The 13123-nt window shown below is 43.1% G+C and overlaps 1 protein-coding gene across 1 annotated transcript; it reads left to right on the forward strand.

Moving 5' to 3' along the window:
* Nucleotides 1–3442: 3442 nt before the first annotated feature.
* Esm1 (endothelial cell specific molecule 1) lies at nt 3443–10532 on the forward strand. The gene is made up of 3 exons (XM_055603420.1): nt 3443–3885; nt 7326–7478; nt 10275–10532. The coding sequence occupies exons 1-3, from the start codon at nt 3444–3446 to the stop codon at nt 10373–10375; spliced, it is 696 nt and encodes a 231-aa protein (XP_055459395.1). The 5' UTR covers nt 3443; the 3' UTR covers nt 10376–10532.
* The last annotated feature ends 2591 nt before the right edge of the window (nt 10533–13123 follow it).

Consider the following 13123-nt stretch of genomic DNA (forward strand, 5'->3'; position numbering starts at 1 on the left):
TTGGCACCTGTAGGTACTCGATTTTGGAGTCTATATTCTACTCTCCATAGCGCCACTGGTCTCAGGACTGGAGTCCTAACTTACATTATCTACTGTGTGATGATAGACACTTAATGTTAGTTACTCAATCTCTCTATACATGTGTTTTCCTATCTCTAGGATGGAGGTGTGAATAATACCTAGTTCCTCATGCTGCCTCGAAGGTTAAATGTGGTAACCTGTCTAATGTGCTTAACTTAGTGTTTAGCTCCATAGTAAGATCCTTATAAAGATTGGTCATTATTTACCACACTTCCAATGAACCACTATTTTTTTCTGAAAGTGATATGCAACAAAAATCTGAATGGGAAACAGTTTAAATCATGAGCCATACCACTGGAATCACAATTCCGTCGTGATGAGCAACAGAGTGGCTCTGACCTTAGACTGAGGAGACTCTAGTCAACCTCTGACAGTATGAGAGTTGTCTGAGTTTGAGTTTCTGTTGCTGTGAAGAGACACCACGACCATGGCAACTCTCACAAAGGAAACATTTAATTGGGCTTCCTTACAGTTTCAGAGGTTTAGTCTATTATCACCATGGCGGGAAACACGGCAGCACGCAGGCAGACCTGATGCTGGAGCTGAGAGTTCTACATCTTGAGTTGCAGGCAGCAAGGAGAGACTGTGTTCCACCCTGGGCATAGCTTGAGCATATAAGACCTCAAAGCCTGCCCCACAATGATGCACGTCCCCTAACAAGGTCACATGTCCTAATAGTGCCACTCCCTATGGCCAAGCACTCCAACACATGAATCCTATTCAAACCACCAAATTTGCTCAAATCATGAGAAAAAAATTTAAACCTCATTTTGATTCTCTTTCTTGATTCAAAAAGTGAAACATGGCAATAGTAGTAGCATCATAATATTTTGGTGGTGGTGGGGTTCATGGGAGTTAATGAAAACAAATTCAAGAACAGCGCTTTGACAGCCTCACAAAGATAAATCCATGTTTTCCCTGAAATGTAGGGAATAAAGACATAAAAGTAAACAGAAGACTGTTAGGTATGTGGGATGGGAAAAGGGAGACTGGACAGAGGAATAAGCAAGCACAGCAGAAGCCATAGGTTCCTGTACCACTCAGACCTCAGCACAGACTCTCCTTGTGTAGTGGGCCGAGGTTAATGCAGAAAAAGAACAGAAAGTGTCTATGCAGTGCTCAGCCACAAATGGGACACATATACCATGCCCATGTCCCCCGAGGTACAGGGACCACTGTGGAAGTGGGGACAGAACGGCTGTATGAGTCAGGAGTCTGGGAGGGCCGGAGTGAAGCAGTGTCTTCTGGATATGACAGCACCACTGCTCTTCATCTCACCGCAGCTCTGGCTGCCTGCACAAGATCAAACTGGTCAATCTGCCAGTGTGGAGGGCAGGTGGCCTCCGGAGTCCCCATCCCTCCTACAGCTGAAGCACTGTTGGTAATTGCTGACTTCTAGAGGAAGGAAGGTTAGCTTTCTCCAAGGGCCATGGTAGGTTGAACAGGCTCCAGGGTAGGGTCCAATACCTATGAGTATATGAGCAGCACAAATTGGAGTCAACAGCTTGCTTTAGAGAGAGAGTGAGAGAGAGAGAGAGAGAGAGAACAAAACTTGGGGAGGCATTGGGGAGGTGAGAGGTGGATTTGGGAGGAGTTAGGGGAAGGAATGAGGGGTTAATTAATAAAAGAAAATCTTCAAAAGGTTGGGCAACTGAAGGATTTAATATGATCACATGTATAGAACTATCAGCATGGGTTACTTTCTGTGATTAATTACATAACGAATTACTTTATATAATGAATATATATGCAAAAACCAGTACTTGGCTCTTGCTGCATATCCAGTGGGCCTTACCTACAACTATCGCAAACGAGAGCCCCACCTGCTAAGTACATGTTTGCTCCTGGAGAGATGAGCACAGAATGTCTCAAGTTAGACTTTCATGAAAGTTTTGGGAAATCTGGGAGCTAAAGTCTTGCCTCTATTTCCCGCTTCCCCAGTTCCTTGAACTTTTGTTTCTGCTGTCTCCATTCCCTGGCAAAGCCTAAACATCATGTCACATTCAGTGGCTTTGACTCCTCATCCTTTACAGGTCATAAGACGTTCAGAGGTCAAGCACTCACCACCAGCTCCCAGCAGAGGGTGGGGCGTTCTGTGAGTGTCCTGGAGTCTGTGACAGACAGGAGTTACCCACTTCACTGGGTCATTTCTGTACCAAGTGATAGTGACTCTATTCTTATGCTGACAAATGGGGTGGGGAGCTTAAAACGGAACATATAGCCAGCGTGAGGATTTCTGTCTCCTCTGACATTTAGCATCCTCTGTAGAATAGACCTTGCCTCATAAGGCCCTGGGCCAGCCAATCCTTGAAGAAGGCTATTGTTTTCCTTGGTGGGGCCACACACTCTGTGTCCCTCCATAGCATTAAGACCTTGTTTCCTGGTGGGTGATGTTTTCCTTCCCCATGACTTGCCTTTCTGGAGCTGCGTTCCTATTTCCCTGCTGGCTCACTTGTTTCTTTGGGCTCGTTGCCTTGTTTGGCGGTTTGAAGCAAGAGCTCTGATAGATGCCAGGAGGTGAGAGGAAGGACTGAGAGGATGCAGTCATTGGACAAACAGACTCTGTGATGGATGAGCCTTCTCCCCCAGGGAATTTGGGTCAGGAACAGTCCAACTGATAAGTTCTTCCAGAACTGAGTAATTCAGAAACAATGCCAGGACAACCCTACCTCTTTTTTTGCATTGATTAAAGAAAAGGCTTAGCCGCAGCACATCTACCTAAAGACAGCGATGGCATCAATGGACTTGACCATGGATAGCACAAATTACTTTAGAAGTTACAGCCAAAGAGGAACACAGGAAGAAGGAAGAAGTCTTTCTAAGACCTCTGTCCAAATATTTTCTTTCTTCTAAGACTTAAACAAAGCACAATATAGCCATTTCTTTTTTCAAATGATCTCCTAGCTGTTTATGAGGGGAAATATCAAAAGCATATATTATTATTATTATTATTATTATTATTATTATTATCATCATCATCATCATCATCATCATTATTCGATAGATGCTTCTTCTGGCTTGATTCATGTCTCTGTCAGTCTTGTCAGGACTAAGGGACTCTGAGACAAAACTACATCCTAATCGTTATGTTGGTGTCAGAGCAATTCCTGTGCAGAAGGGGGCTACTGCAACCTCCTTTATTCCCCCCCCCCAGACGTCCTTGAGTCCTTGAGACGGATGTGAGCGGAGTTTTTCAGCCCTCATGCAAAACAACCATCTAAACATAACAGATGACATCAGCTTGGGCTTTTCAATTCCTGGATGGCAGCGGCGTGTTAATCCAGCCTTCATCCTGGATTTCATAAACTAGAACAAGAGGGGCTGGCAGGAGCGCAGCGCTTGCTGCTGGCTTGAGGAAATTGATGACGGGGAAGCATGCGGGCAACCCAGCGTATAAAACTCATAAACGTGTAGGCAGAAGCTCAGCTACTACTTTGGACGGCTGCTTCCCCGCCAGCAGAGACCACGACGGCAGAGAGCTGAGCCCGAGCCAGCCAGGAGACATGAAGAGCCTCTTGCTGCTGACCACGCTCCTGGTCCCTCTGCGCCTGGGCATGGCTTGGAGCGCCAAGTATGCGGTGGACTGCCCGGAACATTGTGGTAACAGCGAGTGCAGGAGCAGCCTGCGCTGCAAGAGGCCGGTGCTGGATGATTGTGGCTGTTGCCAGGTGTGCGCCGCGGGGCCCGGGGAGACCTGCTACCGGACGGTCTCAGGCGTGGACGGAGTCAAATGCGGTCCTGGGCTAAAGTGTCACTTTTACAGTGAGGAGGACGATTTTGGTGACGAGTTTGGTATCTGCAAAGGTAAAGAGCAACTCTTTTTTTTTTGCTTCCCACTGTGCAGGGCTCCCCGAGGGCGTTTAGTCAGCATGGGAGGTGCGGTCCTCCTCTGAACTACCGGGGAGGATGCAAGGATGCAGGCAGTGTGCTTGAGAGAGAGAGAGAGAGAGAGAGAGAGAGAGAGAGAGAGAGAGATAGATCTGCAGAGAGCATGCATGCAGGGATCACAGCCAGGGCTGCAGAACTCCGCTCACCGCGTTGAGACCCGAGAAAGAAAGTTGCAGTGGTAGCTTGCGTGGCTTCTTTTTTTCTGGGAGGCTTTGGAGACTAACAGGTAATCCGCTACAAATGGTTTAGGTGCCTTTTCCTCTGCAAGCCAATGATTACAGAGGTCTTCCCGAGATAACCTCTTAGCATGGTTTCTGGCCCCCAGATTTCCCCAGCCTTTGATCTTGAAAGAGCTAGTAGGGAGGAGTGCTGGGGCTCAAGCATTTCGGCTGAACGCTAATGCGCTTTATGGCATAGGGTGGACTTATGTCGGCCAGTGAAATAACTCACCCTCCTGCAAGAGGGTCCCCTGAAGTATAAAATAAACCTAAGTTTACTTTTGAAAATTTTCAGGTGAACAGAAAGTAGCAGATGTTGGTAAGACAAGCAGAAATAATAGTAACCTAGATGTCTGTTAAAAAAAAAAAGTGGCTCTTTTATAGATTTAAAGAAAAAATGAAATTATAATTAAGACAGAAACCAGACTTAAATGAGGCATTGATATGTCTGTGGAATTTATTCTCAAACCTAGTGAGTAAATTAATATTTTAACAGTATAAAAAATTTAAAAGGTTATTAAAATGTCTCCATAGAAAGATGCCATAAAATCTCATCATTACATGCTACGGTGACTAAAAGAATGCATTCATTGCTTCATCCAGTTGTATAATACAAAGAAGCTGTCAAAATCAGAAAACCAAGTTCTGAGAGGTTTCTAAATAACTCAGATTCTATGTGCTCAACACAATTACCTCCTTTCCTGAATGACAATCTTCCAGAATTGAGATAATCTCATTAATCTTCATATTAGAAAGCAGTCTGTAAATTAATCATCTTTGAGTCTGAAAAAAAAAAAACAGCAACAACAATGAAAGGTTCAAGAATAAATTCTTGAAAAAAATTGGAAATTTTTATTCTTTGCTTAGATTACTTTTGATAAAGACCGACAAGAAGCGGGCTACTAAGGAAATAATTTCTTCGGTGAATACACGTCCCTTTCAACTGAAAAGGCTCTGTTATTTTCTGGAAATTACAGGGCTTTGCCAAAAAAAGAGCACCTCACATAAGGAAATTAGGGAGGAAGTGGTTAGCACAGTCCTGTCTATTATACAGTGAGTGTATGTGGGGACTGCTTTTCCTTTGGCGTGAAAACACCTTTGTAAAAGTGGTTATGAATGGGAGGTGACAGGGGGTAAAGGATCCAGCCTTAGGCAGAGCTTAGTGAGCTGTGCTATTAACATTCTATTTTGAATTGCTTTTTCTGGCATTCTTCACATTGCTGTTGAGTTCAGTGTTGGACTGCTTTTTTGTTTTGTTTTGTTTTTCTGTTGGAAATAAATAGTGCATATTTGCTGCCTTACGAGTGTGGAGTCATTTCCTATTGCTGCAGGTGAATTCCCTCCTCCAGCCACACACTTCAGTTTATAATCCAGGTGTGTGTGTGTGCGTGTGTGTGTGTGTGTGTGTGTGTGTAACATTTAGAGGTTTGATCCCATATTGCTGGCCAGCAACTGGCCAGTCAATACCTACTTATGGAATGTTTACTATCTGGTCAGCACATCTGGACCTTGGACCTGGAACTGGGATGCAGGCTAAGGTTCTCGTTTTTCAGCTTCGCTGAATATATTCACATCCTAATCCTGTGTTTCTTTGCCAGAGGGTTCTTCCAGATCTGCCTTAAGAACTTTTGTTCCTAGGGAAAGGAGGGTGCATAAGAGCGGAGTCCTCTACCACTTGAGTGACAGGGAAATGAACAGTGCTAATTCTCTCCAAAAGACCCACTTGATGCACATCCGCCTTGATGGTTCAGTGCTTGGCTGCGTGGCTAAAACTCTCCAATGCCTCACAACTCGCCTTTATGCATACGTGATTGTGCAGCAAGCAAGGACATCTCCGTGCCAAAAGAACACATCTTTTGCCAGTGGTCCTCAACCTTCCTCATGCTGTGACCCTTTAGTATAGTTCCTCATGTTGTGGTGACCCCCAACCATAAAATTATTTTCACTGTTAGTTCACAGCTGTAATTTTGCTACTGTTATGAGTTGTTATATAAACACTTTTGGACAAGGCAGGGAGTTGCCAAAGGGGTCACGACCCACAGGTTGAGAAGCACTGTTCTGTGCAGCCTCTGCTGAGTTAACCTACGGAGATAGTGTCAAACATGCCACAAACCCCACTCTTTGAATACCTGACAGACCTCTTTACTTTCACTGAAGCGTGCTTAGTCTAAGTATTAAATAGCAAGGCTCTGAAAGTGCTCCCATTGTTGGTAGAGGTGCAAGCCCTCAGGTGTGTAAATCCTGAGGTTTCTCGCTTGCTCAGCATCTTATCTCCTCAGAGAGCTTGTTTAGTGAATCTCTCAGCAGCTGGGGAAATTAGGGAAGACCCAGGGTTGTTCTGAGAGATAAGGGATTCTATCAGTGTGGGAGCAGCCTGGGAACTAGCTATGTTGCGGTCAGGTGGGCTGCTGGGCCTCTTAGCCCTTTCAGATAGTAAATTTTCAACCACCCTAGATTAAGGACACGCTCACACCCATTAAACTAGTTGAGGAGGTAATGCTTACCTCTCTTTAACTCACAGCCTCACGGAGCTGTGACCAAGATCACCTGTGAGAGTCTGTGTCCACCATGCAGAAAACAGATAGCATTAAGACTGATTCAAGGGTACGGCTGGCAAGAAGCCTGGGGGGCAAAGGCATCAGCTGCCAACCCTGACAACAGGAGTGGGAGCCCCACAGGCCCACAGCAGAAGGGGAGAATCAACTCAACAAGTTGTGCTGTGACCTCCACACCTGTGTTGCGTACACACACACACACACACACACACACACGTAAGTACACATGCCTGGGTGCCTACACACCCTGAGTAAATAAATAAGAAAAGGGAGGAAGAAAAAGAAGAAGGAAGGAAGAGAGGGAAGGACTAATAAAAGATTGGTCTAAGGAGCTTGGTTACATGTAGCTAACTTTTCAGCTTCCAATCATGGTCTTAGTTAAGGCTGAGGCAGGGATTACCTGGTCTTACTTGTGGTTTCACATGTATGGTGTCAGCGTTCAAACCCTGGAGTTTTTGAGAAGTGATTTTCATTTCTCAGTTGAAGTCTAGGAGACCGCTTCCAATCCTAAGGCCATCCCCGCAGCGAGGGGTGGGGGCGGTTGGAGCCCCATGCTTACCGAACGGCCTTCTCTCTCCCTCAGACTGTCCCTTTGGCACTTTCGGGATGGAATGCAAAGAGACTTGCAATTGCCAGTCGGGCATATGTGACAGGGTGACCGGGAGATGTATGGAGTTTCCCTTCTTCCAGTATGCTGCAGCCAAGGCACCCAGCAGGACCTCTGCCTCCCACACAGGTAAGCTAAGCACTGACCTTGGTCTCAGTTCCAAGCACTGTTAGGAAAAAAAAAAAAACAAAAACCAAAACAGTGAGTAGAATAGGGTGTCGATTAAATGAGCTTGTTTCTTTGTTTACCACAGGGGAATGATGAGGGGTCCCTGAGTTTGGTTGCTGTTGCTATTTTCAAAACAAAATTCATTGATAATTCTGACAATACTATGGTTCCTCATAAAGTTTACCACATTTCAGTGAATTAACAAAAACAAATCTACCATAAAAAGCACCCAACCAAGGCATTCGAAGTTCTTTGAACTCTTTAGTGATCTGTTTTATAGATTCACTAGACAAAACTATTTCTCTCCCAACTCCACATTGAAAGAGAGCAATGAGGTATTTGTTGGATCAGCTTTAAGAGGCAAGATTAGAAAAAAGAAAAAAGAAAAAACATTTCTCTTTCTCCTGTTCCTCCTCTTCCTCCTTTTCCTGCTCTTCTCCTTTCCCTTCACTCCTCCCTCCTCCTTCTTCATCAAATGGAAGTAGTCAAAAGGAATAATTGTGTTTTCATGTAATTTGGAGCTGTTAAGAATTAACTCCCGTGGTGAGGTTCAGGAAATGATAAAACTGTAGCCTATAGGCTGCTGTGAGGCCCAGACTGTGCGATTGTGAGCACACTGCTGAAAGATGTTTTATGCATGCATTTTCTTATCTTGTTGGTAAATGGCCAGGCACATAGAACTCTATCAGGTTAAAAGTATCTCATTTAACACAACTGTACCAAAAGAAATCAATATGTAACATAACATCTGTCATTAAAGCTTATGCCTCCAGGGCACTGAATGGTGATGACAGCATGTTATATATTTCAAATTTGTTAAAAGAATAAATTTAAAATTGTATGGGGATAAGTATGTTAATTAGCTTAATTTAGTCATTTTACAGTGGACACAGATATCAAAGCATCATATGTATCTTTACAAAAATAAAGTAGTTTAAAACAACTTCACTCTTGGGGCTGGAGATGGCTCAGTGTTGCGTAGCCACCACATTTGTCTAGTTCCAGAAACTTTCGACTAGCTCAGTGCTCACTGCTTTCCCTATTCCTCACGTTCGTCCAACTACCCGGAAGCCATCGATGGAAACCGCCAATCTCTCAGGGCTGGAAGTGCTTTGAAGGAGTTGCTTACAAAAGAGACTTGAGGTCTATTTTCTCAGTCTACCTCCCCACCTCAAGCATATTCATCTTCTTATTTCCTCTTATTCTTTTAAAATTGAGTCAGAGTGTCACTATGTAACTTTGGGTGGCCTGGAACTTACTGTGTGGACCAGGCTGGCCTCAAACTGCCAGCAATACAGGCCTCTCCCTTTTGAATGCTGGGACGTAAGCATGTGCCAGCACACCTGGCACTTGTTTTGCTTTTCTTAAGAACATGTGTTACAAGAACTGTGAAGGGACAACTTTTTCCAACCTTCTTCCCTTATTTCAGGTTGCACCTGAATTTTCCTCCTAGGGCAGGTCTATGCTGTCTTTGTTCTGGTTGATTGATATTTGTGGTCTTGGAGACTGGAGCCAAGGCTCTGTGTATACTGAATGGGTGTTCTACCATTGAACTACATCTCCAGCGCTCTGTTGTGACCTTTTGATGATACCTGTGATGGAAAGTCTTAGAGGTTATGACGGCGGCTTGCAATAGTGTCCCTAATGAGGATTCTTGATGCCATACTTAAGTCCCTCCTGCTGTGGCCTGCCTGTTGGCAGCTTCCTTTTGGTTGTGTAGCCCCTTTCATATGAGACTGACACTCTTCCTAGTTTGCTTGCAAATGCTGCTGCTGTCTTGGATAGGATGGAGAAGCTATGGATAGGCTGCCCTGTTTGGCTGTGCCTTGTCTACCTGGGATTTGCCTCTTTGTCTACAAGAGTCAACAGTAAAAAGCGTGTGTCCTCAGTCATGCCACAGGCTTCACATTACCACCTCACAAATCCATCTGAGCCCACCCTTTGAGAATGGATGGAGTGACTCCTGGACCCACCATCATAGGTTCTCCCAACTGCATGGGGTCTTCTTCACACTACAACCCTGTTGCTGGTCACAGTTCCTACCCATCTCAGTTCCAAATTTGATTCTTTCCTTTCTGTCAGTGTCAAAGAATAGAAGGTCACGAGTCTCGCTTTTCAATGAGCTGGGCGAGGCACAAGAATGCTGCGTACCTGCTCAGCCTCCATGCTGCATTAATCTTGCACCATTCTATTTCAGGATGTACCGTGTAAACACGAGCATGTCTAGCTCCTCTTAGAGGCAGAACACTTCACTCTCGAAAATTCTAAATCTCATAAACCTTTCTTGTATGAAGAGCAAGATCTACCTTTAGAGACGATAGCCGCCTTCCGGAGTTATACCAAAGAGTTAATTCATCTTTTATGCAGTTAATATAAATTCTTTTTAGAGATCTGGTCTTGCAGCCTTTGCTCCTTCACTGAGTACGTAGTAAGCACCTATTATGTACTGAGCATTGTTATCCGTACACGTGAGCAAGCCGAAGAAAGCCCTGCTTCCATTAAGCTGGGATTCAAGGAACAGAGTGGGATTATATCTGGGAGGGACAGGTCCATGTATATCATCAGGGTGAGTGATGGTAGCTATAGAGAAAAATGATACCTGGGTGTTGTCTTAGAGCTGTTCAGTGGAGTTAGCAGAGAATTTCCAGAAGATTTATTTTAAATTCGATTAAAAGACAAAACCAAAAGAAAACAAATCCATGCTTGGTCCTTGACTTAGCGACGTCTGCACATGATTTGTGTGCCTTCTAATTTCAGAGCGTGATGCAGCGTCTGGAGACGGCAACGCAGTGAGAGAAGAGACCTCGGAAGGGGATGCCGCTCGCCCCTCTGTAATGAAATGGTTAAATCCACGCTGATCCTGCCTGAGATTTGCCAGGAGGAGACTCTGCGTTTGTGACCAACATTCAGCCAATATTTTAAGAGCCATCTAGAATAAAGACTATGGACATGTAATTTATGGAGATCAAGTGTGATTCAGAATGGATTCCAAAAAAAAAAAAAGGCTATATACAACCCATAAAACACATACGACTGAACATTTTTAAATATTTGTTAAATATTTAAATGCATATAAATTTATTAAATGTATGTGTGTCTGGTATTACTAAGGAACTAAACGGGCAATTGAGATGGTTTTTCAGTCGATGGGTAATTTGATGAAAGCTGAAGAAACTGTGGGTTCTTTGACCTGGCTGTGCATTCTTGTTGAGATACAGGTTGAAGAAAGAGCAAAAGAGGCTGGGGAAGGTAGTGAAACTAAGGGGTTATAACATTTGGCTCTTCCCTGTCGGAGCTTAAAATTTACTATTTCGTTTTAATTGGAAGAAATAAAATAAGACCAGAAAAGCCTTGAAGGAAGTGGGGTGTTGGAAATTCATGGGAGTCTGAGCAACTGCTTTGAATGGAAATGCTACTATTACAGTTACCTGTGTCTGACAGGGTCGGGCTGGGGTGGGTATTTATTCCCATCATGGTTAAACATTGTGGGTCTTGAGACAGATCTGGGAAAGCAGTTTTCCTCCTGGGGGACAGAACAGGGTGAAGGTGAATATTTACGTATTTTTATAAACAAATTGGTTAGTTTAAATATTTCTCCAACACCCATATTTCTCACCATCTTAGAGAAATCACCCTAGTTGGTTTGTTTAAGATGGGTTCTCAAGCAACCCGTACATGGAAAATTTGCCGTTAACAATTACATTAATATTAATAAAATTTCAGTTACTGTAAGTTTATAAAATGTTGAAAAAATTCTTAAAAATGCTACATCTTGAGTAAATTTTAAATTTGAATCGAAAAATGACTTTTTAAACAGTTTGAGAAAGGAGACTTAATTTTCATCAGAAAAGATGTTGACTTTAAGATAGAGTTTATTTTCATTTTTTTATTCCTCCACACTTGGCTGATGAGTGGGATGAACAGGGATTACACCCTTGGCACAGAAAGGACTATTGTATTAGGTGATGCTGAGAAATATTTGCAGAGGTATTTTATTTGAAGTGAAGAACTTATTTAAGAGTTATTTCATTATTTACTTATATTTTATTCTCAAATGTTGCCAACAGATTTGTGAATGTACTTGTGGGAAGAGCCTTGAATGTAAGCAGAATCAGCTGTTAGGTTTTGTTTTAAGAGAACTATTGTTCAATAAAAATAGCACAGCTGTTCCATGTTGACTGGTTCCTTTTTAAATCTTAGTCAGTGGAGAAGAGAGCTAATTCATGCCAAAGAACAAGGCCTGAGTTTCTCCTACCAGCATGAGGGGTAGAGCATTTCTGTCTTCGCCTCTGTCTTTGCTCTACTCAGACTCTGACCATTGCATCCATTTTACTGTTTTATTTGTTTCTATTTTTAAAGAACCTCTGTCTATTTTTATCTGCGTCTATGAAAACAACAACAACAACAACAAAAAGCCCATTTTTGTTTGTTAAGTTAGCTATAGAGTTAAGGCTTGGAACAGTAGCATCAAGGTCGCTGAATGACGGCTCTTTTACAGTCATTCAGATACCAAACTCAGCACATGCCTTGGTTTGGTTTTTGTTCCTTCTAAGAAGGTAGAAAAATTTTCCATGACAGCCATTGTATCTGATTCCAGTTCGGTGAGGAAATCCCAGATAGTTGTTTTCATCTGCCAGTTGGCTGACTGAAGGTTCCAGATCTGTGAATTCCAACCCATTTTCACTTTTCTCAGTTGATACATCTGCTTGTGTTCTTACTCATAGACTATTTCATTTTCATTTATTTCCTAACGCTTTTGAAAGTAGATGTGACTTTTAAAACGAGGACAAAGGCAGATCTTTCAGTACCTTGGGAGAAAGAGAGGAACCTCCACATTGAAGCTTGCAAGTACCAGCCCCAAGAACTCACATGGCACCTGTGAATGAGCCTTGTGAAAAGGTTACAGAAGCACTGGAAATGAATTGATATAGTACTAGGGAGATAACATCTGCATGTTTTAAAAATCCAGTTTATTTCATTTATTTTTTTCAAGTAGTAGAGATTAGGTGTGAGTTAGATACAAAGTTATATTTTTAAAAGATACTTCTATTCTTGGTAAGTTTAATTAAAAAAAAAACAAACAGTGAAAAATCGACACTGTCACCCACATCGGTAAAGTTTCTGACAGTCTCTTAGCGCCTGACAGTTTTCTGAGACTCTGAGACTCTGCCTATTGGTGTGCAAAGTGATGTCGAGAACGAGAAACCTAAGAAAAGATGGTGAATTGGACATGCAGCGTTTTCCGTGGCAGCCCAACTTCGCCTCCCAGACACTGAGAACATCACCAGCGCAAGCAATAATTTTAGGACAGCTCTGACGTTAGCCTGCCTAGACTGTCATTTCTTTTAAGAGGCAATTTGGAAAGTCTTCTGTTTCTACTCTGTTTTATTCTTCCTTTTAGGTGGACATTTAGATGGAGGTAAAGGATCCACAAATGCAAGGCGTTTCATTGCCCTAGTCCTTTGCCTAACACCCCACTTCAAAAGGGTGTGTTACAATGAGACTATGAAATGCTAGCGTCTCTGAGATCTTCTGGAGATGTCAGTGACCACATGTCACTGATTCAGTCAGATTTGAGTTAGGGCCCAAGAATGTTCCATTTGAAT

This window comes from Psammomys obesus, unplaced genomic scaffold (assembly GCF_907164565.1).
Source record: "Psammomys obesus unplaced genomic scaffold, mPsaObe1.curated_primary_1811, whole genome shotgun sequence".
NCBI lineage: Eukaryota > Metazoa > Chordata > Mammalia > Rodentia > Muridae > Psammomys > Psammomys obesus.

Coding starts and splice junctions, on each gene's coding strand:
- Esm1 (XM_055603420.1), top strand. CDS start 3,444: ATGACGGGGAAGCATGCGGGCAACCCAGCGTATAAAACTCATAAACGT. Junction 3,886..7,325: donor CGAGTTTGGTATCTGCAAAG/GTAAAGAGCAAC, acceptor TCTCTCCCTCAG/ACTGTCCCTTTGGCACTTTC. Junction 7,479..10,274: donor GACCTCTGCCTCCCACACAG/GTAAGCTAAGCA, acceptor TTCTAATTTCAG/AGCGTGATGCAGCGTCTGGA.